The sequence below is a fragment of the Salarias fasciatus genome (genome assembly GCF_902148845.1).
Source record: "Salarias fasciatus chromosome 7 unlocalized genomic scaffold, fSalaFa1.1 super_scaffold_4, whole genome shotgun sequence".
Taxonomy (NCBI): Eukaryota; Metazoa; Chordata; class Actinopteri; order Blenniiformes; family Blenniidae; genus Salarias; species Salarias fasciatus.
The window spans coordinates 19,945,834-19,972,848 of NW_021941229.1; the positions used below are offsets into that span (position 1 = coordinate 19,945,834).

At 42.3% G+C, this 27,015-nt stretch overlaps 2 protein-coding genes across 2 annotated transcripts in view; both read left to right on the forward strand.

The window, feature by feature from the left end:
• Window positions 1-4,549: 4,549 nt before the first annotated feature.
• bhmt (betaine-homocysteine methyltransferase) lies at window positions 4,550-7,967 on the forward strand. Its single transcript, XM_030085366.1, has 8 exons — window positions 4,550-4,639; window positions 4,846-4,978; window positions 5,071-5,183; window positions 5,398-5,589; window positions 6,487-6,634; window positions 7,158-7,340; window positions 7,424-7,652; window positions 7,734-7,967. Exons 1-8 carry the CDS (start codon window positions 4,616-4,618, stop codon window positions 7,912-7,914), a joined length of 1,203 nt encoding a protein of 400 aa, XP_029941226.1. The 5' UTR covers window positions 4,550-4,615; the 3' UTR covers window positions 7,915-7,967.
• Window positions 7,968-11,612: 3,645 nt separating this feature from the next.
• The window catches only part of jmy (junction mediating and regulatory protein, p53 cofactor), a 28,850-nt gene continuing 13,447 nt past the window's right edge, over window positions 11,613-27,015 (forward strand). The window contains exons 1-2 of the mRNA XM_030084588.1: window positions 11,613-12,888; window positions 22,353-22,526. Of these exons, the coding sequence (XP_029940448.1) occupies window positions 12,037-12,888; window positions 22,353-22,526 (1,026 nt within the window). The 5' untranslated portion in view covers window positions 11,613-12,036. The remainder of the gene's footprint in view (window positions 12,889-22,352; window positions 22,527-27,015) is intronic.

The window sequence follows — 27,015 nt, forward strand, 5'->3', positions numbered from 1 at the left end:
CTGTGAGGGGCAGTAGCCTTTGTTACATGTAGTCTGCCAGAAATGAGAAGGACAAGGAACGCAGCAGCAGGTACTCCAGTGGTGGTTGGAGTGTGTTGCATGAAAAACTCGGCACAACATGGGCCGTTGTGGCCTCAAGATCATACTTTAGCTATGCATGCATGCAAATTTAAAACTTAAAAAGGTCTATTTTTCCAGTCATGTTTTGACATTTTAGTGGAAATCTCGTCTCGTGATCTTGAACCCAATATCGTGTCTTGTCTCGTCTCGTCTCGTCTCATGAGCTGAGTGTCTCGTCACACCCCTAATAACATGGCAATAGTTTTTTGATATTTTCCATTTTTAAGATTTATGTGTTTTCCGGTTCAAATTTTCATCAGTCACCCACAATTCTGCCCAAAACTCAGTTTTCCTCTCTCTGTTAATTTTAACACCATCTATATTAATTGAACCATCAGTGTCCCTCCTTGTTAATAAATGACATAACACTTATTTTCTCCAGATTTATTGATGTCAAATTAGTTTTTTTTTTTTATTATTATTTCTTTTTTTTTTGTTGACCATGTATAACACCTGTGTTCACTTCTAAGTTCAGTTCTGATAAGGTCCTGTGATTTCTTTTTTTTTTTTTTTCTGTATGTGGTTCTCAGTAGAAACAAGTTTGAAAGTTCCTGGTTTGTCTTTTTTTATTTTATTTTATTTTATTTTATTTTATTTTATTTTATTTTATTTTATAGTTTGTAATAGTTATGGTCATGGTGATTTTCAGTGGAATAGATAATCAGCTTCACAATAGCACATTTGTAAAAGTCAGAGTTACGTTTTCCTTTAAAACAGAGTCAGTCTGAAGATTGATCATTTCCTATTGCAGTTCCTGTGCACCTGTTTCAGGACAGGACACCAGCTGAACTAACTTGTCACGGCTTTTCTACATCAGAGAGCCGACGGCTGAATGCTCCTTGCACGTTTCCTAGTGATTTTCTGTATTTCTTCACGTTTTGGCCAGCCTCTTCCTGCATGGCTGGTGCGGTAAAATGAACAAAGGAATGCCTTGAATGAAGTCAGGTTGAATTTGAAGGATCTTACATTTGTCAACATGTTGTGCACAAGCTGATCCTTCTGGTGAAGCTTCACGTTTAGCTCATTCATGTGTGAAAATATGTCCGCAGCAAATCTTCTCTAATCTCACAAAAATCTCCTACTTCAACACTTTGCGGACGCCGAGTGTTGAAGCAAGTCCTGCTGATCCTTGTCAGTTTCCTCTGGGAACGTAATGAACTAATCATGCTGAAGATACCTTGCTGACAGACAGTTAACAAGTTATGCAAGGCAGACACAGGGATTACTTTGTTTTTTTTCCTGGTAAATTTGGCGCTCCATCCTTGGTGAATTTAGCACGATTACTCCAAATTCGCTTCATTCTGTCGAGGGCGGCAGACACATGGTCACACAGTCCTGAGTTTGGGACTCAGTGGTCAAAAACTCCTCCGTTATCTGAAAAAGTCATGAATTCCTCAAATAAAAATGCCGTTTTATGTTGTTATTTTCATCTTCATCTTCGCCGATGACCTGCTGTTTCTACCACGCATTATTTTGAAAACTCAATAGGCTTGCTAGCCTTTGCTAATTTGAAAGCAGGCGAAAAAACTTCATTTGGTAAGGAAAGCGTTCCTGGGAAAGAAAGTCTTAAATCGCAGTTTGTTTGGTGAAAATTGTTTGATAATCTGTAAATTAGCCGTTGGTTCGTCTCAGACTTGTAGCCACCTGTGGCGAGTTGGCAAATCGTTTGGTAAAGTGATGGTTGATGTTGTGTTCTCTGGAAAACCTAAAAATTTATTGGTATATTAGAATTTATTGGTAAATCGTCCTCTCCTTATTACACATTTGGCCAATATTGTCTACTTTTATTTCTTTGGTCTGCTTAAAGGGCTCAAAGGGGAAAGCAAAGAAGTGAAATAGACTAACATCCTAGCAAAGGTCAATGTGTCTGAAGCACGCCATCTATCAGTCAAAACGGGAACTGCAGTTGAAAAGCAAAATTAATCAGATTAAATGTAAATGTAAGTGTATTACAATGTAATTTAACAATATATTTTAGACACATTCGGTGTTCCATATCAAAAAGCCTAACACCTCACATAAGGCCCACGGGCTGAAGTTTACCCATGCCTGGTCAAACTCAAGGTATGGCAGGATGGACATGAGCTGCAAAAATACACCAACAATGCAGGTGCATGAAAAAAAAAAGTCAAGAAAGAATTACAAGAAAAAGTGCATTCTATTTTAACTTGATAAAAATGCAAGGTTGTTTTTGTTGGACTCTGATAATTATGCCTTTTTATTTAGGGGAATAGAAAAATATTTCAATATAGAACAATATTTAATGACATTAATATCTGTTGTTTTATCCATGCAAAAACAGTGTTTGTCTGCCTTCTGTGTGAATCAAACAGATGTGATTAGACTGTTGTAGCAAACCATATTCCTTCAAACAAAATAAAATCAACTTTTGATAACGAGGGTCAAAGAAATGCAGAGCAACACTGCAGCTCAGGAGATGAAGAGTGTGGCTGGAAGGTCTGATCATTTCTCCACTCCAGCTTAGCTTCCAGGTGAGATCACCTGTTTCTCCATGGCTGCGGGATAGTGATCCAAACATAGGAAGCAAAATAGCTCTGTAAAGAACCCTACTGTTGAAAGAGGATGCAAACGCTCAATACCTCTTCAATTTAAAGTGAAGTTTATTAAGTCAATGGACCGTAAACCTGTGCAGGGCTGCCGTGCCCCCCCCTCAGTTAGATAAAGCAGTATAAAATAAGAGTGACACCTACATCTTGAAATATCAAGAAGCTGACAAACTATTAGAGAACTGTGACACACACGGCTGTGAGAACAAATTTTTGAGAGACAACGTTAACATGCCATGGACCGCTATAGGTGCAGATTTGTTTCGTATAGAAAATCTCCATGGCCTGGTTCTTGCAAACTACTTTTCAAGGCATTTTAAAAAGATGTAAATTTAGAAATACCAAAGGCATTGGCCAAGCATGTTATGTCCTTCTTGGTGATTTACCTGAATACTGGGGAAGCTCAGATATCAAACTGTCCTTTCTGCATAACTTCCCACAAAATGGATAAGCAGACTGAAGGGACGTTTTTAAAAAAGATCCCATGATTCTTACTTTGCTCTAATGACCTGCAAAGCTGTCCTTCTTCTAATGTATGGTTAAAAAAACTGTTGTAGGAAAAATGAGGTTGAATCAGTTTTCTATAGATTCTTCTGAAATATGGAGGAATGGCAATTCCTTCTCTGGAAAATGTTTTATTGTGCCAAAGATACAACCTCCAGGCCAAACATGGTCTGCCTGCTGGTCAAACCCTGTGCAATAATCTAAAAATCACAAAGGATATAGGGTTTTTTTTTTTTCTTATAGCTTCCTGAACCGTTTTTTTTTCACCAGCTTATGCAAGACTGAAAATCAGCTGGCAGCAGTGCAGCATAGAGAGTCAGATATCTTGTTTCCAGTGAAATACCATCGGCCATAGTGTGTGAAAATATGTACATTGGAAGTGGATGAAATTGTAAGCTGTCAAGCTTGTGCCAACATTACTCTGGAGAGAAACACATTGTACTGATTTCACTCATATTATTTTACTGGGTATGTGTATATCCTCATCTACTGAAACGAGATGACACTCCCAGCTGTAAACGTTTAATAGATGTGTAGTAAGTGTGAAAATGTCTATAAAAGCCCAGAATGAGGCGTGATTGAACTATGTTAATAGAGATTTCAGCAGAACTGACTGATTACATCGTCACAAGATGAAGCTAAAAAGATGTATTTAACGGAAATCTAGTTTTAGGTCACATTTGTGGGTAGATACATTTGTTATTGCAGCTTTTTCAGCTAAAAAGGTTTTTATTTTGAAGAATTCTCAGAAAATCATTTACAAGGTGCACACAAGCACATGTTTGAATTTTTACATAATTATTTAGCACAGATCAAATATAAAGGATTAGCCTAAACATACAAGTTAAACATTGTGGGATTCATTTTATGGGGTCTTTGGGACAGACTGGTCCTTCTGAACAGCCTGAAGCAGGATAGCTTTATCACTCCTCTTACATTGTGAGCAGCATCTGTTCTGTCTCATGGTCTCTTCTGACTCTTATTTATCTGATTAGTTCTTGATCCCACAAAAATCTTTCAATTTATCCAGCTGCATGTTTCCCGTGGTTTTTAATGCATTTGTGAAAAGTAATTAGTGAATATGAGGCTGATTGATAACCATCCTTTTTCAAAACTTTTCTTTCAATGCAAAATAGGGAAGAAATTGCAATTTATACAAATTCAGCAAGGGATGGGTCTTGATTTTCTTCATGAGGGTGAATAATGGGGATTTTTTTTTTTTGTTTGCATTAAACTTGCACAGACCTCAGAGGAAAAGGGGGATGGAGGAAACATGAGCTGAAAGAGGAGGCAGGCTTTTCTTGGAGGACCGCGCCCCCCTTCTGATTATAAATGCGGCATCGGCGCGTGCACAAAGCCCTTTCCAAACTCGGAAGAAGTACGCTGTAGCTGAGAAGAGTGGGCCGGTCACCGCTGCAATAATCATGGCACCAGCTGGATCCAAGAGGGTGAGCTGACCGACGCGCGCGGTTCGATCTGAATCTCGTGCGTAATGGATGCGCGCAACTTGTTGCGTGTTTGCATGAATGAAGCTCTATCACGTGCGCACTGACTGTACCTTTTTTTTTTTTTTCCTTTGTGCAAAATTTTATCTTTGCACATGAACTTGCGTGAACTCACATGTGCTTTTCTCTGCTTGAACCTGCGCGCGCAGGGCATTCTGGAGCGTCTGGACGCGGGGGAGGTGGTCATCGGGGACGGGGGCTTTGTCTTCGCCCTTGAGAAGCGAGGCTACGTGAAAGCCGGGCCGTGGACACCTGAGGCAGCTGCTGAGCACCCCGAAGCCGGTAACTGGTTCACCTCCCTCTCATTCCGCTTCATGTTTAAGTCCAGTTTTTTGCGCTGCGTGAATTAAAGACCCGCTCATCCCGTCATCCAGTGCGCCAGCTGCACAGGGAGTTCCTGAGAGCGGGCTCCAATGTCATGCAGACCTTCACTTTCTACGCGAGCGACGACAAACTGGAGAACAGGGGCCACACTCAGCACTTCACCGTGAGTACACGTCTCTGTGGTTTTATCTGCCAGCCTGGCTGCAGCTGTTCCCAAAACCTCATCTCCCAAGTCACGAGGAGGGGTTGTTTTCCCGCTTGGCAACTCATGGTTGGCATCAAACCAACCACAGTCTGCAAACAGCGACCATGTGATGATGGGGAGGCTGCGCCCACTTGCATTTAAATGCCTGCCTCTCTTTCTCTGTGTTTCCCAGGGGCAGCAGATCAATGAAGCGGCCTGCGACCTGGCCAGGGAGGTGGCCAACGAAGGCGATGCTCTGGTGGCTGGAGGAGTGTCACAGACACCCTCTTACCTCAGCTGCAAGAGCGAGAATGATGTCAAGACCATCTTCAAGAGACAGATTGACGTCTTCATGCAGAAGAATGTGGACTTCTTGATTGCAGAGGTGTGTATAGTAAACACCAGCGCTACTGTATGTTTCCCTCACATTTTGTATTTGTCCTTTATGCTGTTTTACCAAAACTGGTTTGACATCATCTTTTACTATTAGTCTTCCATGTTACAGTGAATCACAATTATCACTGTCTTTGGTAGTACTCATCATAAGGTTTACATCTCTTTCTAATACTTTCCAGTTCATAAAGTTCCAGCAAATTACAGTTTAACCACCGGTCATCTAATGCCTCCATCTCTGTCCCTTCAGCTCAGCCTAATTCTAAATGCTCTCCTAATATCATTGTAACAATAATAATATGCCTCCTGCAAAATTCAACATGTTCAATGTGCTTTGGATTTTCCAAATCTGCGTTGATTAAGGAAAGTTTATCATTATTTTTGGTTTCGGTGCGTCAGTTCACCTGCAGTGCAATAAATAATGTTATGGGGGGTTAAGCAAGTCATTTTATATACAGCTGCAGACTAAAATAGAACAACATTCATTTGAGGCTTAGTGCATCAAAACATTCGGCTCCAATAATCAAAACCAACTGCTGAGGGCAAATATCTGTCTCTTTTCTTCATCCTGGAGATGAACACAGCTGAGTGTAACAAGTGCTCAATTACCAGGCTTTTTACAAAGATTCTTAATAAAGCCTTCATTAGATTCAACAGCTGAAGACCCCCAAACCACTAGAAGTTCCCAGACAGTAACTCTGAGGCCAGGACTGGATGGTACCTCTCTAAATGCCACACTGCTGCGTCCTGCTAATAATTAACTGGGCTTCTTATTGTACACGGTGATGGACACACGCAGCTTTAACAGGGCAGCAACCAGCTTCACCATTATTTCATTTAGTTTAAGCCAAATCAGTCATGTGTTTTTCATGGCTTCTTCCTTTTCTAGTACTTCGAGCACGTGGAAGAGGCCGAGTGGGCGGTCCAGATTTTGAAGATGACCGGGAAACCTGTGGCTGCCACTCTGTGCATCGGACCCGAGGGAGACCTGAACGGGGTCAGCCCCGGAGACTGCGCCGTCAGACTCGTCAAAGCCGGTGCGACAAATGCTTCGTCCCGTCACTGACTTCAGATGTGAAGCCAGAAAATGTTGCATGAAACATGATGGAAGTGTTTTTTTTTTTTTTTTGAATGTTCCCTATGAAATTGCTATGATATGGCATTAGAGTAGGTCCATGAGGAAATAGAGCAAACCTGTAGGTTGATCTTAACTGAAAGTAATGCATTTGATGTATGTTGGTTTCTATTTTGGCAGCATGATGCAGAGTCAAACCTCATTCATTCATGGCCAATAAAGCCCACTCTTTTTTTCCTGCTCTGTAGCTCCCTCTTGTGGTCAGTTTAAGCTACAGCATATTACATACAGCATTCCATCACAAGATGTGAAGAATTTACCAGAAACTGCTGAACACCCTCATCTTAAGTCCAGCTTTGGTTTATTCAGAGCGTAGCCTTAGTGAAGTGAAACAAGCATGTGCAGATAGTTATTTTATTTGAGCTCATAGAGTTGAAATCTGAATTCCTCTCCTCAATGTACCCATTCATTATGCTTTTTTGCAGGAGCTCATATTGTGGGCATCAACTGCCACTTCGACCCGGAGACCTGTGTGAAGACAGTGAAGATGATGAAGGAGGGAGTGGAGCGCGCCGGGCTGAAGGCTCACTACATGTGCCAGCCGCTGGCCTACCACACTCCCGACTGCAACCGCCAGGGATTCATCGACCTGCCGGAGTTCCCCTTCAGTGAGTGTCCGACACGGTTTTAAACGCTGATCAATTCTAGACATATCTGGGGAAGTGAACTCCTGGTAATCTGCCTCTGGCAGGTCTGGAGCCCAGGATCCTGAGCCGATGGGACATGCAGAAATACGCCCGTGAGGCCTACAACGCTGGCATCCGTTACATCGGCGGCTGCTGCGGCTTCGAGCCGTACCACATCCGCGCCCTGGCCGAGGAGCTGTCTGCCGAGCGGGGTTTCCTCCCCGCCGGTTCTGAGAAGCACGGCATCTGGGCGAGTGAGCTGAAGATGCACACCAAGCCCTGGGTCAGAGCGAGGTAGATGTTTTTGCCTTTTTGCTTTTTATTCTCTCTCAGTGTGTTTTGGGAGGAAAAGCTAAGTTACCCTCCTCTCCGCAGGGCTCGCCGCGACTACTGGGAGAAGCTGAAGCCCGCCTCCGGCCGCCCCTACTGCCCCTCCATGTCCACCCCTGACAGCTGGGGCGTGACCAAAGGCCACGCCTACCTGATGCAGCAGAAGGAGGCCACCTCCCAGGAGCAGCTGAAGGTTCTCTTCGACAAGGCCGACCAGTGCCACTGAGTTCCCTCCGCTCCGGCGGCGACATTCCCTCTCGATGTTTACACACCAAAAAATAAAAATGCTGAAAGTCTTCTTGTCTCAAGGGCCACTGGAAAGCTGGAATCAAATTACCTTTCGAATTAGCCCTTTCTAGACTATAAACCTGCAATCTGCTTGAATAGGATTGTTCCTTTGACTCCAAAGCTCACAAGAGCGGCGGTGAACGCACCTAACGCCTTAAAACGCTCCGAAAGTGCCAGATGTCGTGTTTGTATGTGTGTATGTGTGTGGCAAAAAGAAATAAAGTGAACCCTTAAGTGTACCAAATGTGTGTTTTTGTACTTTTTGAGTCACTCCAGTGTAAAAGCCATACCAGACTCAGAAAACTGATCTAAGAGTTATAATGGTGAGCACTGTCACCAGGGAGAGCATCAGAAACACCAGGGTTCTTTTCCCTGAAATATTTTCTACACCATTATGAGAAACTTGAATTAAAACAGGTTTTTAATACTTGTAAGTAGCATCATGTTGTATTTAGTTGCACATAGGTCAAATGAAAAACCTCGAACCAACACAATGGAACTAACATCCATTAACAGTCAGATAAGCAGTTTATTGATCCCAAGGGAACTTCGAATAAATATTTATTATTCGAGTAAACTTTGTAAGTAATTGCACACCCATACAACAGTGAAAAAAATATAAAGGAGGTTCTCAAAAAGGAGTGAGGAGAAGATGAACTTATTGAACACCACCCCCAGAGTAGATCTTATGGGATAAAGTTTAGGAAATGACGCATGCATGGATTAGTTATTTTGAAGTGTGTGTGTGTGTGTGTGTGTGTGTGTGTGTGTGTGTGTGTGTGTGTGTGTGTGTGTGTGTGTGTGTGTGTGTGTGTTGAGGATGTGCCCTGCCTTTCACCAAATGCAAGCCTGATTTAAATGAAGTGATTGAAGGACTGATGAAAAGAAACGCCTCAGATTTTGCTTGATGAACAATTTCTGAAAGACCTGATCCGTCATTGGAGGCACAGCGACATCTTAACACTTCAATCAGATACTCAAGTTTGTTGGCATGAGAAATGTACACTTTGTTCCATTGGAGAATGGGAGAAAAACTGATAGAATACAACATGACACGCTGCTGCCATCTAGTGGAGAAACACAGTCAATACAAGAAAACATTTTTGAAGCTCAGCGAGTGGCTCGTGTTATGATCGTCATGTAAAAATTTATTCGTGAATACAGACAAGGGGCCTTCTGCCCATTCCTACACCTTTCACCGCTTCCAAAATACCTGAAACCGCTGTTTCGTCATAAGGCTGAATTTGCAAAGATGAAACATGTGTTCAATCACTTAAAATTCCACTAAAATACAATCAAAATGTGGAAAAGTTCATGGGGTATCAGTGTCTTTGCAGACCACTGCATGTGATGAGACTTGAAACTGAGGAATATAGAAAGAATGGCCTTTCAAAGTTGTTATAGTCCTCTTTCTTAAATACTCTTGAAGACTTATGGTTTCATTGTTGCATGGAAATCTTTGAAACCATTTTTAGAGGAATGTCAAACTTGATCCTTTTGTTTTGATCCTTTGATCAGCATTGTAACTAAGGTAGAATATGTCATAAATAGAACTAAAAGTGAGATTTCGATTTTGATTAGGAAGAAAAGCCCCTTCAATGACACACTAAATGGGAATTGTTATGTCAGTCTGGCAAAACTGCTCCTCCACTGACATATTTCCACACAATTAAACAATCGGCAATTCCCTGCTGTATGAGTGCTTTTTACCCTGGAAGTCCACTGGGAGCTTGGATTTCCTGTTTTTATTCAGCTGGGCTATTGTGCCCACTCAGTGAAGTGGAAAAAGCAGGATGTGGTCTTTACTCCACTGGCACAGATTTTATAGGATGTAAGACTCGACCTTCATCCACTGAACCAGATTTGTGACTATTTTCAATCGACTTCAGCAGAGTCACTACTGGATGTCTTCATCAAAAAGTCGGCAACACATTTATGTTTGTACCTTAGTTCAAATTAAATGCACAACACACTTCCTGCCCTCACTAATGTTAGAGTCAGATTTTTCCAGATGGGGAAATGAATTTTGTTTTTACATAAATGACACGAATATCTTTTCTTACCATCGGATAAACATGATGAAACACATTTGTTGCTGCGTCGTTAGAATTTTTCAGTGTTACATACAAGTGCTATATGACTAATGACATACAGACACTACATTTTTATGAATTTTAAAAGAATCAAACATGCATGAATATTATAATATTATAATATTATAATATTATAGTACATTAAAAAGTCTTAATATGGATTGAAATATTATTTAACCCTTTTTTAAGGCTAGATTTTATAATTATCTCCCGTATAAATAATATTCCAATGCTGATTTGATATATTGTGTAGATTCGATGATTTTTAAACTGCCCCCTTTGCTAGTTTTCTCTACCAAATCTTTATTGTATTTTGACGATGATGATGATGATGATGATGATGATGATGATGATGATGATGATGATGTTGATGATGATGATGATGAAATTGTGTAATCTCCATCAAGTGTTTTGTTTATGGTCAGGCACTTTTTGTCCTTGTCGACTTGCCATAAAGCATCCGGCTGTGAGCACGTTCTATGCGCGTTTGCGTCACGGATGTGCCCACGTGCGGATGTTTATGCTCCTCGTGCACGTCTGGGAAAGGGACACGCAGATTGCGTGGTAACGGACCAAGGACAAAAAGTGGAAGTTGAACCTATGATTTAAATTGACAATAAACTGACTGGAAGACCGAAGAAGTAATAAATCAGGATTTGTTTCCTTTCTTTGAGATTGTCTTGATTAAATACTTTGAAATGAAAGTGGTTGCTATGGTGCGTTTACGTGACATGGGAAAATATCATGCTACATTGACTTTCGAAGCATGTATTGCTGCTTTGACCATCACCGCATGAAGCATAAACTGTGAAAAAAAAGAACAACTTGTTTCATTTGCAGCTGCATGAATGTTTTTCCTTTTGACTGTCACTGTTTGAATTATTTTGTGGTTGTTTTCAGAGACTTGGTATTCATAATCACTTTCAGTGCATTTGCTGATATTTGAAGTCTTTTTGTAGATATACATGACTTTTTTAAGGTTTACATTCTGACCATTTTGTATGTTCTTGTGACTTATTTGTTTCTACAAGCTGCTTCTGGACAGGATGAACAGTATGGAAACAAAGGGAAATGAGCCAAATACACTTCATACCAAATAGTAAAACTTGTCAACAACCTGTTAAGCGATACATAATTAAACATAGGAATATCAATTACAAACACACATATCATACAGCAAAGATAAAGGGCCATACATTCCAAGTTACCAATACATTTGGGGGATTTGGGGAAATATGTTAATCATACATTTTTATCATCCGTGTTAGTTTGATAGAGTTGCTTTGGGGCTATTAAGACACACATCCTAAAGACACAGGAGTTCGGGGAAAATTATAACATTTTAAAGATAAAAGGCTCACTTTTCCCATGTGGTTCAAACTGAGGAAACGTACACTAACTGTGAAACTGGCAATTTCAATTTTACTTCGGTTCCTGAATGCCTCGCGAGGAGGAGGGGGCGGCCGCTAAATCCCTCCCCGGATTTGACACACGCGCACGCAGCTTGTGCTTGTAAACAGAGGCTCACACGTGACACCGCCGCGAGCCGAGCCGCATTGTCTGAACGCGGACAAAGAAGGAGCCACACGGCGCGAGCATCGGGGCAGGTGAGCGGCCAGGTGTCATGGCAACCGACGTTATCGGCCACGAGACGAAGCCGCCTCGGCCACAGCGCGGTGTCCGCGCGACTCCGTCCGCCTGAACTTCTCCATGTCCGCGGTCCATCCGCCACAGTTCGCTGCGTCCTTGGCCGCTCGCACGCAGCTGGCAGCGGGGCTAACAAAGCCTTTGTTTCGAAAGCTAATTTCCGCGTTTCGTTATTTTTCGCAGGCGTTGCGTTAAATATTCACTTTTTTGGGGGAATATTTTGTGGCTGTCGTGAGTTAGCGTTAGCGTTTTAGCCCTCGACGCGAGCCGTCTTCTCCTCCAGCTTTAATCTACGTGTGCTTGTTTACGGGCTGGATGAGATGTCATTCACCATGGAGGATAACTTGGAGTCCGGATGGGTCTCCGTCCGGCCCAAAGTCTTCGACGAAAAAGAGAGACATAAATTCGTTTTTATCGTGGCCTGGAATGACATCGAGGGAAAGTTCGCCATAACCTGCCACAACAGGACGGTGCAGAGACGGAGCACTCTCCTGGACGTCGACGCCGCCGCCCCCGGTGCGTCGGTGGGTGAAAAACACCCAAAAAGTCCCGTCACGGCCAAGAAAGACGAAGTGTCCCAGGCGGGTAGAGCCAGACCGCACTCTGTCCCGAAAGGTAAATCCTCCACAAACGCTCCTGCTGGGGATAAGCAGGTGTTAAAACCGGCGTGCTCACAGACGTTCGTTAGCCACACAATGGGGTCCTGGGATGTCGTGACCCCCAAAGTGGTAGATATGGAGATCCTGGACCCGGTGGACCTCCTCCCGTCCCCGGAGGACGCTGACCCCGCGGATGGTGACCCCAGCGGCCGAGAGGACTTCAGCTGGGCCGGGCTGTTTTCTTTCCAGGACCTGCGGGCCGCCCACCTCCAGCTGAGCGCCGTCAACTCGGACCTGGAGCCGTGCCTGCCGTCGTTCCCGGAGGAGCAGTCCGGCGTGTGGTCGGTGCTGTTCGGCGCCACCGCCGGGATGTCCCAGCGGGAGACGGACGCCCTGTGCTACCAGCTGCAGGTGTACCTGGGCCATGCCCTGGACACCTGCGGCTGGAAGATCCTCTCCCAGGTGCTGTTCACCGAGAGCGACGGCTCGGAGGAGTACTACGAGAGCCTGAGCGAGCTGCGGCAGAAAGGCTACGAGGACGCGCTGGACCGGGCCAAGAGGCACATGCAAGAGGTGAAACACTCTGTCCATGGCATGCTGGGGGTGTTAAATATGGGGGTAGTACACGGCTTCTCTGTCCTTTTGTGGTGATTTTTGTCTCCCAGATGTTTAAAATGAATATTTCCAATTATACATTTCCGTTGATTTGCATTTCCAGCATGCATTTGTAGCTGTTTTGGGATACATTTCTGATAGTTTTGGGTGTCATGCTTCTTTTACTCATCTTATGGATTCTCATTTCAGGCTTTGTTTTGTGGTCCCTTAACATTTTTGTGGCCAGTTTTTAGTCTTTGTGGTTCTGTCAGATGTTGGTGTTTCTCATTTGTACGCAGTCTCTTAAAAACATGATTGAAAACTCAAGCTCCTTATCATTATGTCAGTTTGGTGGTTTGACTGACTGGTCACTGACGACTTGTTACACTGTGGAGTGAACTGGAGCATTTAGTGTATTTAATACCAGGTTGACTTGACAACAGCAGGTGTCGATGAAGGTAAATGAAGATATCAAGCATTTGGTGTGATGTTGTAATTACATTCAATGTGAGTATGAATGTAAGACTGTTGGTTAAAGATTAAAACGTGTAGATTCAAATTAAATCTGAAAAACTTAATTGTGACAATCATCAGTGATGACAATGTCACATATGTTTTGTTACATTGCGCTGCTTTCTTTGCTGCTAACCAAGGAACTCCAATCTTTCTAGTCTTGTAAAGTAAATTTTGTAACAGGTTATCATATCATGAGTCGCTCTATAGTGTCAGCCCTCAACCAAAGATGCAAACGCAGCAGATTCACAAGATATTAGGAAAAACATCACCAGAGACTGAAGCTCCTGAAACTCTGAGAACAAGGACTGAGAGCGAAGTAGATGCTTCACAAACTGCCATTCAGTTTGAGCATCTCTCAGCATTTATGTTCGCAAGGCACAGTTCATGAGATACTTTTACTTTGAACCTCAGAAAACATGAAAAACCAAGAGTAGATGAGGAGAAAAAAAGCCACATTCCAAACAGCAAGAGTAAAATGAGAGCAATCTAAAAATTTGGTGTCATAAAAGACAAACAAAAACATCTTGGATTTTGTTTAAAAGCCACTGAACTTTGCCAGCTGAACATCACATGTGAAGGCTGGTTTTAAGCTGGCTGACCGCAGACTGGTGCATGTAGTTTGGGAGCATAATTGAGCCTCATGGTTTGCTGCTCATTCTCCTCCCTCTTCCTCTGTCCGCCTCCTCCTCCTCCTCCTGTGATCTACCATCTGTTGCTGCACGTTCGCAGGCCAGTAATATGATCTGCTCTGGCCAGACATCACACTCCAGTTGGCTGAGCGGTCTGAAGGGAGTTGCACAGAAAGAAAACGGGGAGAACAAATAGAGGTGGAGTTACAGAACTGATGTGTCATCACAGCTGCCGAGGCTGTTTCAGTGTTATCCCGGGCAGCCGAGGAGGTATATTTAGTTCAGCAAGCATGCCAGAGTATGATATGTTTTAATCTGTGTCTGTGGCGATTGTGCCAAATGTTACCTGGCTGTAGAGCTAGATGGATGAGAAAACAGTAGCACATCAGACACTCTGGTGAAGGCTGGAGAAAACAGACGTGATCACAGATGCTCTGTGGTTTTGAGAGGAAACAAACAAAGCCTTTAGGCAAAATCTTTCACCTCTGCCACTGCTTTGTGCAAGTGACTGAAGCACAAAGCTCAAACAGCTGGCTGAGGGCTTGGCCGACCAGGAAGAAATTATTCAATGACAGTGACGTGACGTCTCATTTGTTTCTGACAGGGAAGGTGGTGATGAGTCTGTTGTCCCATCTGCTGTATACAGCTGGACCTTTTCCCTTATTTAAAGATCTACTAACCTTTTTTTTTTCTTTTGCTTTTTATCTATAAACCTGAAAGATGTAAGAAGAAGTTGCTTCAAAACTCAAACTCCCAAAACTACATACTGGACTGTCCTGTTACATCAAAGTATTAGATTTAAATCAAAATATGTGCAGATTTTTTTCCTATACACGAACAAAAATAAGTGTTTTGTTCATGTTTACAGATTAAAAAAAAAGAAAAGAAAAGAAAGAAAGATGGCTGACATGATTGTTTGATTGCTGAACCTGTAGTGGACTGTTGAAAATGAGCACCAAAAAAAGATTAAAAACAGATTCCACATTGTACCTGTTTTCATGCATTATTTGATTTGACTGAATCATCAATTATTGGAGAACTAAATATTATTATCATATTAAAAACAAGTGATGCTTCAGTTTTCTTTGCTGCTTTATCCAGCATTCGATTGCTTCGTACTGGAACCATGCCCAGCTGACATTTGGGTGAAGGCAAGAACAGTCTGGACAGGTCGCCAGTCTACTATAGCAGGACAGACATGCTATCACACACCCAGTTTAGAGTCTCACAAAACCCATGGTTTGACAGAGACAACATGCAAACTCCTCAAAAACCCCTAAACTTATATTTGGACTGAGGATTTTCTTTTTATAAGATGAGAATCCCAACAACTACAACACAGTGCAGCCAGGAGCTCCAGACTGAACTTTATTGGGTCAAAATCATTTCAAAATTCTCACAACAGAACATTGAACTTTAACACAGACACGTCCCGACATGGAATTGAACTGGCCTTATGCGGTAAAGTATAAAATGTATATAAGTTCCCATGTGGCAACTAACTGTATTACTCAGGCCAGCTCCTTATTATTGTATGATTATCAGTCCAGGATCAGCTGTAGAGCAGCTTAGTTGTTCCATTCTGTTTCTTTTGTTTTATGTTTAGACACTTTCCTTTTATATTCCTGCTGATGGTGCATTTGGCATAAAAAGTAGTTGAGTCTGTGGTGGAAGGTGTAATGATTCGCTTTGGTGAGTCCTTTAGGGAGTAACTGTATACAAGCGTAATTTGTTTTCTGTTTATAGTGAAAGTTTGGTTTTTATTGTGTTCTTGTCACCAACCAGAATGTGTGACACAAAGTCAAACTACTGTGTGTCCTGGTCGTCGTCAACTTCTTCTATCTAGCTGGCGCATATGTTCACGTCTCGGTGGCTTAAATCCACCTGAAGTTTGGTTTAGTGGTGTAAAAGCAGACTCTGTGTTCTTTCTGTACTAATGCGTTGACAATTTCAAATCAGACATATTTCCAAGGTTTACTTTTCAAACTGATATAATTGCCATTTTCTATACTGGCAAGTATGTGGACCACTGAGGACAAAATTAATAACAACTTGATTTTTTTTTTTTTTTTTTTTTTGTTGCAAAGACAGAATTACTAGTTTACCCAAGAAAAAGGTTTCAATCAAATGTAATGCTAACTTTTTAATTTTTTTTTTGGATGTAGTTATATGAAATATGTTTCCATTATTTTGTTCAAGGCAATCATGGAAATCTGTCCACAAACGGATTAAGTACGTCACATTAAATGTAAACTACTTTAACTCATAGGACTGAAAGAACTCTTTGAGACCTCTTTCTAACTTTAATTTAATTCCAGGTGTTTTCTTCTGTCTCCTGGGCACTAAGTCCACTTTTAATAAACATTGACTGAAAGCAACGTACCGTGCACAACAACCAGAGTGCTTACATGATCCAAACACCTGATAGCATGAAGTCTTGCTTTAATGTCATTTTAGTGTTTCACTTGTAATAAAATTAGAGTTAATAAAGTCCTCCGAGATGGAGGAGTGTGAATTATGGTACTGTAAAGCTGTAAAATAAATTCTTTGAAACCATTTAGAAAGAAAAATGGAATTGTTTCGCAACAAATGTTTGTAATATTCTTTCAAAAAATGTGAAAATTTCTGTCTTTCAAATGAGGAATATTGAAATTTTGACACCTAAACACTTGATTTAATCCTGGAGGAAATTTTAGAAATCATTTCAGTTGTCATAGATAAGCAGGCTGTCTTGGGACTTTGGTGTGCACACAGTCACTATCAATATTTTCTTCTTATCACAGTTTAGCCTTGGGATACAGCCTCAATCTCCTGAGCCCCGACCCCCCGTCCCTTCTCGCAGATAACTGGGGCAGCTGTGCAGAGAGATTGAGTGGTGGTTTAAAAACTCCATGGACGTACGCCCTGCCCCTGTCAATTATTCATCAGGCACACTTTTGAAATGGTCCTTTATCAGCGGCACATTGTTAAATGTTATCAGGTTGACAGATTTGTCTACAGTGAATGTGATGCAAGGACAGATGGAAGTTACAATTTAAAGCTTTTGTCGCACTCACTGTTGGTTTTTGCAAGTGTAGGTCGAGCAGAAAAACCAATAAACAGATGAAAAGAATCACAATTCTTTCTTTTGATTTGTTTTCCAAATTTAAGCAAACTCCAGTCATGTATTTTTTGGGTGTAGTTTCAATTGATATAAATGTGCTGGAAATGACCAACACTCTGCCTTTACCTGTGAAATCAACAGCCAGTTGGTTTTTAGAAATCTGTTCTCAGGCGACAAAGAGCGGGGACTGGGCCGACATGTTTAATTTTTTTTTACTCAAAGTATTGTGATAAAAAGTCAAATTAACACATTCAAATCTTGAGGAACAATAAACCAGCCTACAGTATCAATTATGGTTAGAAACGTGGCCTCTTTAAGCCTTTTTTTGGTTTCCCAACCTGAAGAGGCATCTTGTTCCTTGTTACATTTGTATTGGCAGCTACCATAAGTGCCAGTTTTACTTAAAAAAAATTTGCTATTGTGTAGATTTGCCAGTGGTGTTTAGAATCTTTACAACATACATTTTATTTTAGGAAATGTTCTCACTTTGTGGTTTGGTTCCCTGGTTTGAGAAGAATTAAAAACGGTGACATTTTGTGTTCCAGAATGGTTGCTTTGTGTTTACACTGGCATTTTGAGCACTGAACCAGAAGATAACTCACCCTAGACTTCTAGACTACAACTCAGCGATGTTGTGGGCTGAATGCATCGCAATGCACGTGGGACGATTGGTGACAATTCTCCAAGAGCCGATCAAGCGCTGAAATGAGTCAACACAGCAGCAGGAATTTCCCAGTTTGCACATAACAATTAGGATCTGCTGCGGGGATACGACAGTGTGTGTGTTATGCCCATTGTGTTTGTTCCAGTTAGGAAACTTTGGTCTGCGCTGCATTCAGACTTTGACAGTGTTCATAGTTGTGTGTGGCCGTTCCCTCGGTGCGATGCTGGGCCAGCACGCCTGAACTATCTAAACTCGCTTAAAGTCTCCAAAACTGGCAACCTGTTCTAGACCGTCACACCTCAGGGTTCTACAGCCAATCATATGAGTTCCCGAAGCTGATGTCAGACACAAACAGGTGACGTCATGCCGTGTGCAGAGGGCCACCAGCTGTGCGCATGCCTCGACGGTAGCAGTGTTTCCATCGTTCCTTATTTTAATATATATTTCACTGCATGTTTCAACTCCTTTTGCCTCGATCTTGAGGATATTACACTGTAATTACTCCAAAGAGAGTCACTGACACACACCAGTATACTTCTCCCCGCCGTTGGCTTCAAGAAGCTTGTCGGGCTAGCAACAGTAACTAAGCGGGGGCGGGGCTTTCGCAAAAGGTCATTTGTAATGATGGCAGCTAATTCTTCCATTGTGCACATCAATTCAATAGAACTGGTCAATATGTGGGGGGAAAAAAGAGGAATTTCCCCAAGGGGATTAACAAAGTATGATTAGTTTAATTAGAATTCGTCTTGTCTGTAGTCCTAAACTTCCGGTGTTTGGTAAATTGAACTGCGTCTGACTTGGTTTGCTCTTGATTTTCAAGCCTTCTTTCTCTCCTTGTTTGGATGCTCACCAGGATTTGGGGTTGTGGTTTTCACACCTACACGAATAGAACCGCACTATCGCAGCAATTTGTTGAAATGAGACCGAATATGACGGGTGGGAACGCACCCTCTGACCTTCAGATGAGACAAAGAAAAGCCCTGAAGAGAGGAAAACAGGAGGTAGAGGGTTCTTTCTGACATGAAAGAAGTTTATTATTTCAAGGTTGGAGTTACCTCACAGTGCGAGTATCCCAGGTACAACCCTCTGCTCTGAATCCTCTCTCTGCTATATTTGCATGTTCTCCCCTTGAATAAACTTTGATTCAGCTCAGCACTCCGGTTTCCTCACACAGTCTAAAGATGTGTGTGTGTACCGGGGATCAGGTCTAACCTGACAGATGTTCAGTGATTGGATAAAGCATGAATTGAAGCTGTGTTTGACATTGAATATACTGAAAATGCAGTCACCCTGTTTATTTAAATTCAGTGCCTGTTTAGTTTTAATCTTCTTTAGGGTTTAGTCATGTGTTTTAGCCTCGTATCACTCAAACCACAGGGATGCGATTTGATCAGATGACCGAGAAATCACTCGTGGATGTGTCAAAGGAAACTTTAACCTGCAGCTCTTTTAGGAAGGAAACGTGTCTGTCCTCTTACCGGATGACTACTAAGTCTTCAGATGTTGTCTTGCGCTCTGTTTGATGTGGCCTCTGTTATATTGAGCAAGTGCCCACAGTTTGTTTCGATCCTAAAGCAGCTGACAAATGAGTTTACTTTTCTGCCTGCAGTCAGTCAGTGGGACAGCATGTTGACACAAAACACTTTCAAAACAAGTGGGCGCTGTCACTGTTGTTATTTTAATTTTATGTTTCACGTGTTTAGTAGCAGTCAAACTCAATTGTGTGCGCAACACATGCACATGTTGCAGCCAGCTTTGACGCCTTCGAAAACTTGAAATTTAAAAAGTTGGAGGAAAAACCATTTGTCTGACATCAACTTGACATTTTAAATGAATAAAGACCACAGGTTGTCTGGATTTTATGCAGCATGTCTGTCGCTCCATAGCTGCTGGACTCATTAAGCATTTCACTGCCACTGAATTGCCTTCAGTTATTTTTAACAAGCGTTTGAGCAGCGTGTCTGCTCAGATCACAGTCGAGGCGTGTTCTTCCTGTGTTGTATCTCAATGAAAAGGCAGGCGGTGGAATGATGGAGCCGGCTGACAGGAGCTGGTCCTGATGACAGGGCTGCAGCGGCTCTAATGTAGTTCACATCACCAGGAATGTCTTGTAATTACACACTCGCTGCACAGCGCAGTGCTTTCTGCGGACCGGACGCTGAAGTTTTGCAATTCAAATCCATGAAAAATGAAATGCACAAAAAGTTGCATTGTTTATGCTAACTTGATTTCTGGATAGTGAGCAAAACACATCTTCCTTTCAGCATCAGCATTAATCAACCTTCCTTATTTTTCACCCATTGACTTAGAGCAGCAACTGACTTTTCTATGTGGAGTTTGCGTGTTTATTTTTGAGGTTGGTAGTGAAATGCTTACTCCATGTGTGCGTGCGTCCATGCGTGGCATAAATGACGCTTACATGTGGCTCCTTGAAGACAGAGTGTGTCAGTGTCACTTTCAATATTGTGAAATATCAGCTAAAACTACTTTAAATCCTGATGGAAAGGTGATCATTTTAGTGTTTTCAAAACAGATTTCTTAAAGACACATGAACATGTTGATGTATTTTGCTGATGTTTCAGAATGTGTCATTGTTTAATTTACTCTGACTTGATGCAAAAAACAGCATCAAAAAAATCACAATTGATAATGTTTGTTTTTCTATTTTGCAAAAAAATCAATTATCATCTGTGATTGACTCCTCAATCTTAATTTTTGGACTCATCAAAACTCTGTTGTCCTGCTGCCCTTGAGATAAAGGCACAGCAGCTGCCTGGCAGACCATTACCAACCCCTGGGTTTGGCTATGCAAAAAAATGAGGCAGCAGGAAATCTGAGCGTTGCTTTAATTCTCAAAGGAAAAGAGAAATCGGTCCAGCTCAGCCAGTCATCCTACGGTCCTCTTGTAGTTATTTCTCAGTGAAATAACTCACATTTCTCTCTCTGGTTGCCGAGCCTGTGCCCGTGCAGGAGCGGGATCATTTCGCCCGGGGGTTTTCCTGGCTGCGGAGCGAGAGAGAGCGTGGTTGGTCAGTGGCTGCAGAGCCAAGGTAAACAGTGGGAGCAGTGTTGGAGCTGAATCGCGTAGTGTGTCCGCCCCGGTCCCCAACGTGGAGGGCTTCGGAAAAGTAGCAGCCCGGACTTCATATAAGAGTCTCTATTCATATCTGTGGCTCTCGGAGGAGAGAAGAGCACTTTATCCACCGCTTTGGACGACGGTCGGGCGGTGGTACATTTCAATATTATCAGAGGCAGACGTGAAGGAGAAGTATTGTGCTGCGGGAATCGGAGCTGCCGGTCCCTGAGAGCTGCGAGATGAATTGTATTTTCTGTACACAATAGCTGTTTTAATGGCATTTATCGGGAACAAAGAGGAGTCTGTGGACAGTGGGGACATATGGTATGAATCAGCAACAGTTGGGGCCAATTTATTCTCCTTGTACTGTGCTCATACTGCGTGTTTTATAGTATCATTTCTGACCACACACACATTACCGTGCCTGCAATTTACGCTTTCACATGCATACGCTCCCACACTCTGTACACTGACTTGGACTTTTTATCACTGTACCTTTTGAAAGAGAGCTTGTTCAGGGCTAAATGCTGCCATAAACTCCAGTTTTATGTTTGAACTGGCGAAGACCGCATCACAGCCCTTTTGTCCATATGGGTATAATACATTGATTGTAGAGATGAGTAATTTAGTTCTCTAATATCAAAATATTTCATGGTGTTTTTGTAATAGCAGCATTTTAGTGGATATTTTAGATAGATGCATCGATCAGGTGCACCAAGAGTAAAATAGAAGCTTCTGCGCTGAAGCAAAGATGTCAAACATTATGGTGTTATTGAATGATTTGAAGTTTTCCTTTAGTCACATAATTTATTTTACAATGTATCTCAAGCACTCCAAGCTGTCCTTGAAAACATTTTCACAGATTACCATCAGTCTGAACTGTCTTCACTTCCGCCCAACAAGCTGCTCACTGTAAATGACAGTAGAGACTCTCGGCAAATTATTTTGTGAAAATGTTCATTTATGTGGCACATTTTAAAGTCATCTAAAGCATGATACATTTTTTTTTAAGTCAGACATTTGTGAAACTAAATTGGAGCAAAAAGAAAAATTTGTACAAGGTGTAAAAATAAATATAAAAACATAAAAATAAATAAAAAAACGAGGTTAGAGGGAAATGTTTGTACTCATGTTTCAGTCTGAAAAGACACTTTTCGACTTGAGGTTTTTTTCATGCTTACAGCTTCATTCTTGTTCAGATCTCGCAAAAACTAAATTACCCAACATTCAAGTAGCATTGTTATAATTGTTAATAGGGACTCCTTACAAACCTTACAGCTCAGGTTTGTGTACATTTCTCTGAGACTTTGTTTTGGTTATTTCATGGGATTTCTTAACTGAATAAGATCAACCACTCCGAGTCGTGTTGCATAACATTTAAGTGCATTATCTTGCATGTTGTAACTCCATCCATTTTTCTGTTCATTAATAGCTGCGTGTCGTTCCTCTCCCCAGGTGTTGGACAGGCACCGGGTCTCGGACAGCATGGTGGATCTGCTGCAGCTGTACCCCGAGGAGGACGAGGCGTACGGGGAGCTGCTGGAGGCGACCACCCAGCTCTACCACTACCTGCTGCAGCCCTTCAGGGACATGAGGGAGCTGGCGATGCTGCGGCGACAGCAGATTAAGGTAATACACACAAGGACATAGATACAAAGACCATCTGTTTTAGGGCTTGATTTAAGTAGGTTTAGCTCTCGTGTACGGCGAGCTGCTCTGTCCCGAGATACACTCTGACCGCTTGTTATCAGTTACAGTTTGGATTGTGTGACGGGATGAATTGTGGGAAATGATCCCTCAACCGCTGCGCGTAACCTCCTCCACTGAGTTCACCAGTCAACCCCGAGCGACCCCGCCCGCCACGCACGTAAGCTCCATCGGCGTTATCTGCCGAGGCTCTGCGCTGGCGGCGGTGGCGGGGTGACCACTCCGTGCCACGCTTCAGCTTTGCCTCTGGGGTCTGTGGAGGGCAGAGGATAAGCCGGAGAGGCTTTCCCCCCCCCCTCCACCCAGAGCAGCTTAACAACCAGCATAAGTATTATTACAGCAGCCACTAAACCACTCGGTAATTCTGCAGCCTCAGCACCCTCTTCTGTTTTCCACGCTCGTCCTGCACCCCGTCCCCGTTGCCTTTCTTCATTAAAGGCTTGAAAAGGGACATAAATCCACGCTCTTAATCTGCACTGTCTCACGGCTTTCACGGCGTTGACACATGCCTCGTTCGGTCAATAGGTCGAAGTCCTGCGCTTGTTTAACTGGTCAGCAGGAAGACTTATAGGGGATTTCTGAACAAGTGCACTCAATTATATTGAGTAATATAAAAATTCACTTTTCTTTTCACTTAAAGAGGAATAAACCTGCAAACTGAGTTATGTCAGCTGGCTGTTTTTATCATTATCATTCTATAATTGTGAAGTAACGTGAACTGCTGATTTTCTTCATGGCTTTTAGTGTTACTTGTGCCTGTTTAAAGCCAAAAACACATTAAAGGAATGGTTTTATCTGGATTTTGAAATAACAGAAACGTCTTTTGTCCTCAGTTTAAGGTGACAGAGGTCAAAAGATGTCAGTCAAACTGTGTCGTCAGATTTCAGTTGTGTTGCCAAAATCCGACTGGATTTTTTTTTTGTATCGTCGTCACACCCGTGAGGTGATCTGAAGCGGAAGGAAGAGAAAAGATCAGGTTACAGTCTGGTTAATGTGTCATTCCCCGTGACACTTCAGCATATGATTAATCTCTGTCAAACAAACGCCACAGTAATACAGCGAGGCTTTACATCACATGAGAATTTCAGCAAATAATGCTACGTGCCGGATTCAGATCACCCCAGAGGGAACAGATTAGCACGCTAGGAATCTTGTGGTGACAGTTTTATCAGCCAAGAACACACCCAGCCTATAAAATGTATAAACCGTGTCAAAATGTCTTTCTTTGTGTAAGTTCAGAAAGATACTCCAGACATATAAAACACTGATCTGTGACTGCGTCTTTCTGCCCGTCATTGTGGATTTCCAGCTCTACAAATGAGCCACATTCACAAATAAATTGTTCCAGTATTTGTTTTTAACCAAACCTGACCTGAGAGCGAGCACATCCTCAATGTAATTTGCGGAAAAACAGTTGTAAAGCACCTTAATAGGCTCCATGAGGTCCTTCTGCTAATCCGTCTGCGTCCGGGGCAGCGGGGCCAAACGGTAATCAGCCTCGCCTCTTTCACCTCTCGTAGGGCCTTTACATCAGAGCAGTCCGTTTTCAAGTCAGTTTCAAACCTGAGCAGGGAGTTGTGGTTTTTTTTCCTGAGATCATTACAAACTACACTGTGGTCTGCATGCTGTGGCGGCTTCGCTTTTTTTCCTCTAATGCAGGGTGATTTGAAAAAGTTGTGTAACAAATGGACTTTAAATGACAGTAAGTGAATTCATCCTTTAGAGAAAGGACATCAAAAAGCGAATTCACGTGGAGCTCCGTGCTTCAGTCGGCGCTGAACATGTGGCTCATCTGGAGCTGCCGGGTGCCCGTCTGACTCCGAGGTGAAGGCCGACCTGGCAGGTCAGCCAGCGAAGAAAGTGTGCCAGCGTCAGGGAGCGAGGCAGAGATAACAAGCTTGTTTACAAAGTGGGGCAAACGACGGGCAAAACACGACCTTACACTGGTTCAGGTTCAGTGTGACACGCTCCCAGGTGCTTTTTTACCTGCACTCATTCTGTCCTGATCTGTCTCTGTGCCCGTTTTCACTCTCTTTCTCTAATAGACAGTCTTTCTCCCGCCGCCGTCTCGTGAGTACTTTTCCTTCTCTAAACAACATTCTTTGCACAGCATGCTCATCCAGCATGGTGTCACTAACCAGTCACTGTGTGTGGGAGTGTTTATCAATGCCTGTTTTGATGATATTTAGGGTTTTGGGTGGTTCTAAATTAAGAGATGAAACTGAATGATCAAAAATCTCTGAGGAGAGCTGTGATATTTTTCTCACAAACGACACATCCCATATAAGGATCAGAAAGTGTCGTCCTCGTCTTGCCGCGGAGCACCGTTGTTTCCCCAAACTATTAAAAACACATCAGTGACTCACTCTGGTGCTGTAATAAACATTGGCGTTGTGGTTTATTTGGAGTCATAACCGTATACACAAATACTGTTCATCAGGGACACAACCGTTGCTTCGTTCATAATCAAAAATAGAGACTCGTATTTTAGCAATTACATCTGAGAGGTGAGACACCTGTTGTCTCTACGAAAATGTCAAAAAGCCTGAACAGCAACTTTTTTTTATTGTTCTTCATGAGCTGATGAATCAGCTAATGGTTTTCTCAGTTTACTGAATCATACTTTGCACTCAAAGCTCAGCAGACACAGCAGAATGTCTTGTGTTGTCATTTGGCTTCAAGCATATAATTAATAAACGTTTGGCACTTTTACTAAAGAATGGACTCTGGTCCTTTATGTTGTACAGACTGGCTCATAACTCACATTGTCATAATAGACAGAAATCTTTGAGCTGGTTTTATGCAGCAGAGAGGGTCACATAAAACTTCTGCTGCATTCTGGGAATTGTAGTGTCCAGCTTTGTTAGCTTTGGCGGGAGGGCAGCTTTAGGCATGATTTAGTTCTACATTTTCTGGCTTTATGAGAGGAGATTATGACATGATACCTCAAAAATATGAACTGTACAATTTATTCGGTGTGAATTTCAGATAAATCCATGTTTTTACTGTGAAGCTTCGATGTTAAGAAACTTGATCCAAACGTGTTCACAGCTGCACGTTTGCCTGAAGTTTTTTTCCTTTCACTCTGCTTGTTCTTGACTTTCTTTCTGAATATTTCTGGGGAATTTCTCAGAATCTACTCTGCGCACGAGGCCTGAGATTCCCAGCTCCACCACCTGCTCCCCTCGGGGCCGATCCAACGGCTGCAAAACAAAGCTGCATGCAAATGAGCCCCCTCTGCGTTTGGCGGGACTCTATCGATGAGCCAGGTGATTGCAGGGATCCTCTGCTCTGTGGAGGAGAGTTCGAACAGGACGCCGTCATTTACATGCAGTTTGCATCCCGCCTGGCGTCCTGAACGTGAGGAGCATGACAGGGAAGCAGCCGGATGTCAGGCGCTCGCTAGAAATCGCGGGTCATTCGGACGTCGTGCGAGAGCGTGTGAACGCACGTGGAGAGAGCGATGTTAAACCCACCGCAGAGCCTCTGGCTACACGCCACATCACCATAATGAACCTCACTTAAAGTTCAGTGAGGAGGACCACAGGCATCCGACGGTTGAGGGAAGATACATAAAGTATGTCTGATCTAAGTCTCTGAGGCAGCATTTCAAGATAAGCAGCCACTTCACAATCTGTGAAAAATATGAATAAGTTTCATTATTGCTTTTATTCTGACCATTAACGTATTTAATGTAATGAATCAGTGAAAGTATTGTACAAACATCTTGCTGAAATGTGGAGGAAAGTACTGTTTTTAAGTCATGAAACACTTTTAGTGGGACCTCTCTTGAGCTGAAACCATCAGTTCATCGATCAACAGACATTAAACTGATTTTTCATGATCACTTGTTTGGTCTCGTTTAAAATCCTTCGACTTAAGCCTCCAAAATATGACACTTTCTCACTCCTTTGTTCATCCACTTCATTCACTTCAGTATCTTGTGAGCTTTAGGTCCAGACAAAACAAGAGATTTTTGATTACGTTTTTGTGTGAACACCCCAGTGGATAATTTTCATCACTTTTTACCGAATAATAGAATCGGACAGATGCCGAATTATCTGAAATAATGCTTGTTTTCATCCCTGAGTGATCTGTTCAATGTTTTCTTAAATATTTACATAGCTGTGTGCTCTCTAAAGTATCAGAAAATGGTGGGAACTCAAACATTTTCTAACATAATTTTATTATTTAACTCATTTTCTATTCAATTAATTATGTACATTTTTGATTTTGTAGCTGTAGAATTGCCAGAATGTTCATTTTTCCCAAGGTAGCTTTTAATATCTCTCACTTTGTCAATGTTTTTGATGTTACAAACGTGTGAATCCTGTCTGTGATTTGTTTTGTTGCGAGCAAAGCTGCAGTGATGGAATAGTATAAATAGAATAAATGTGTTAAGAAAACACAT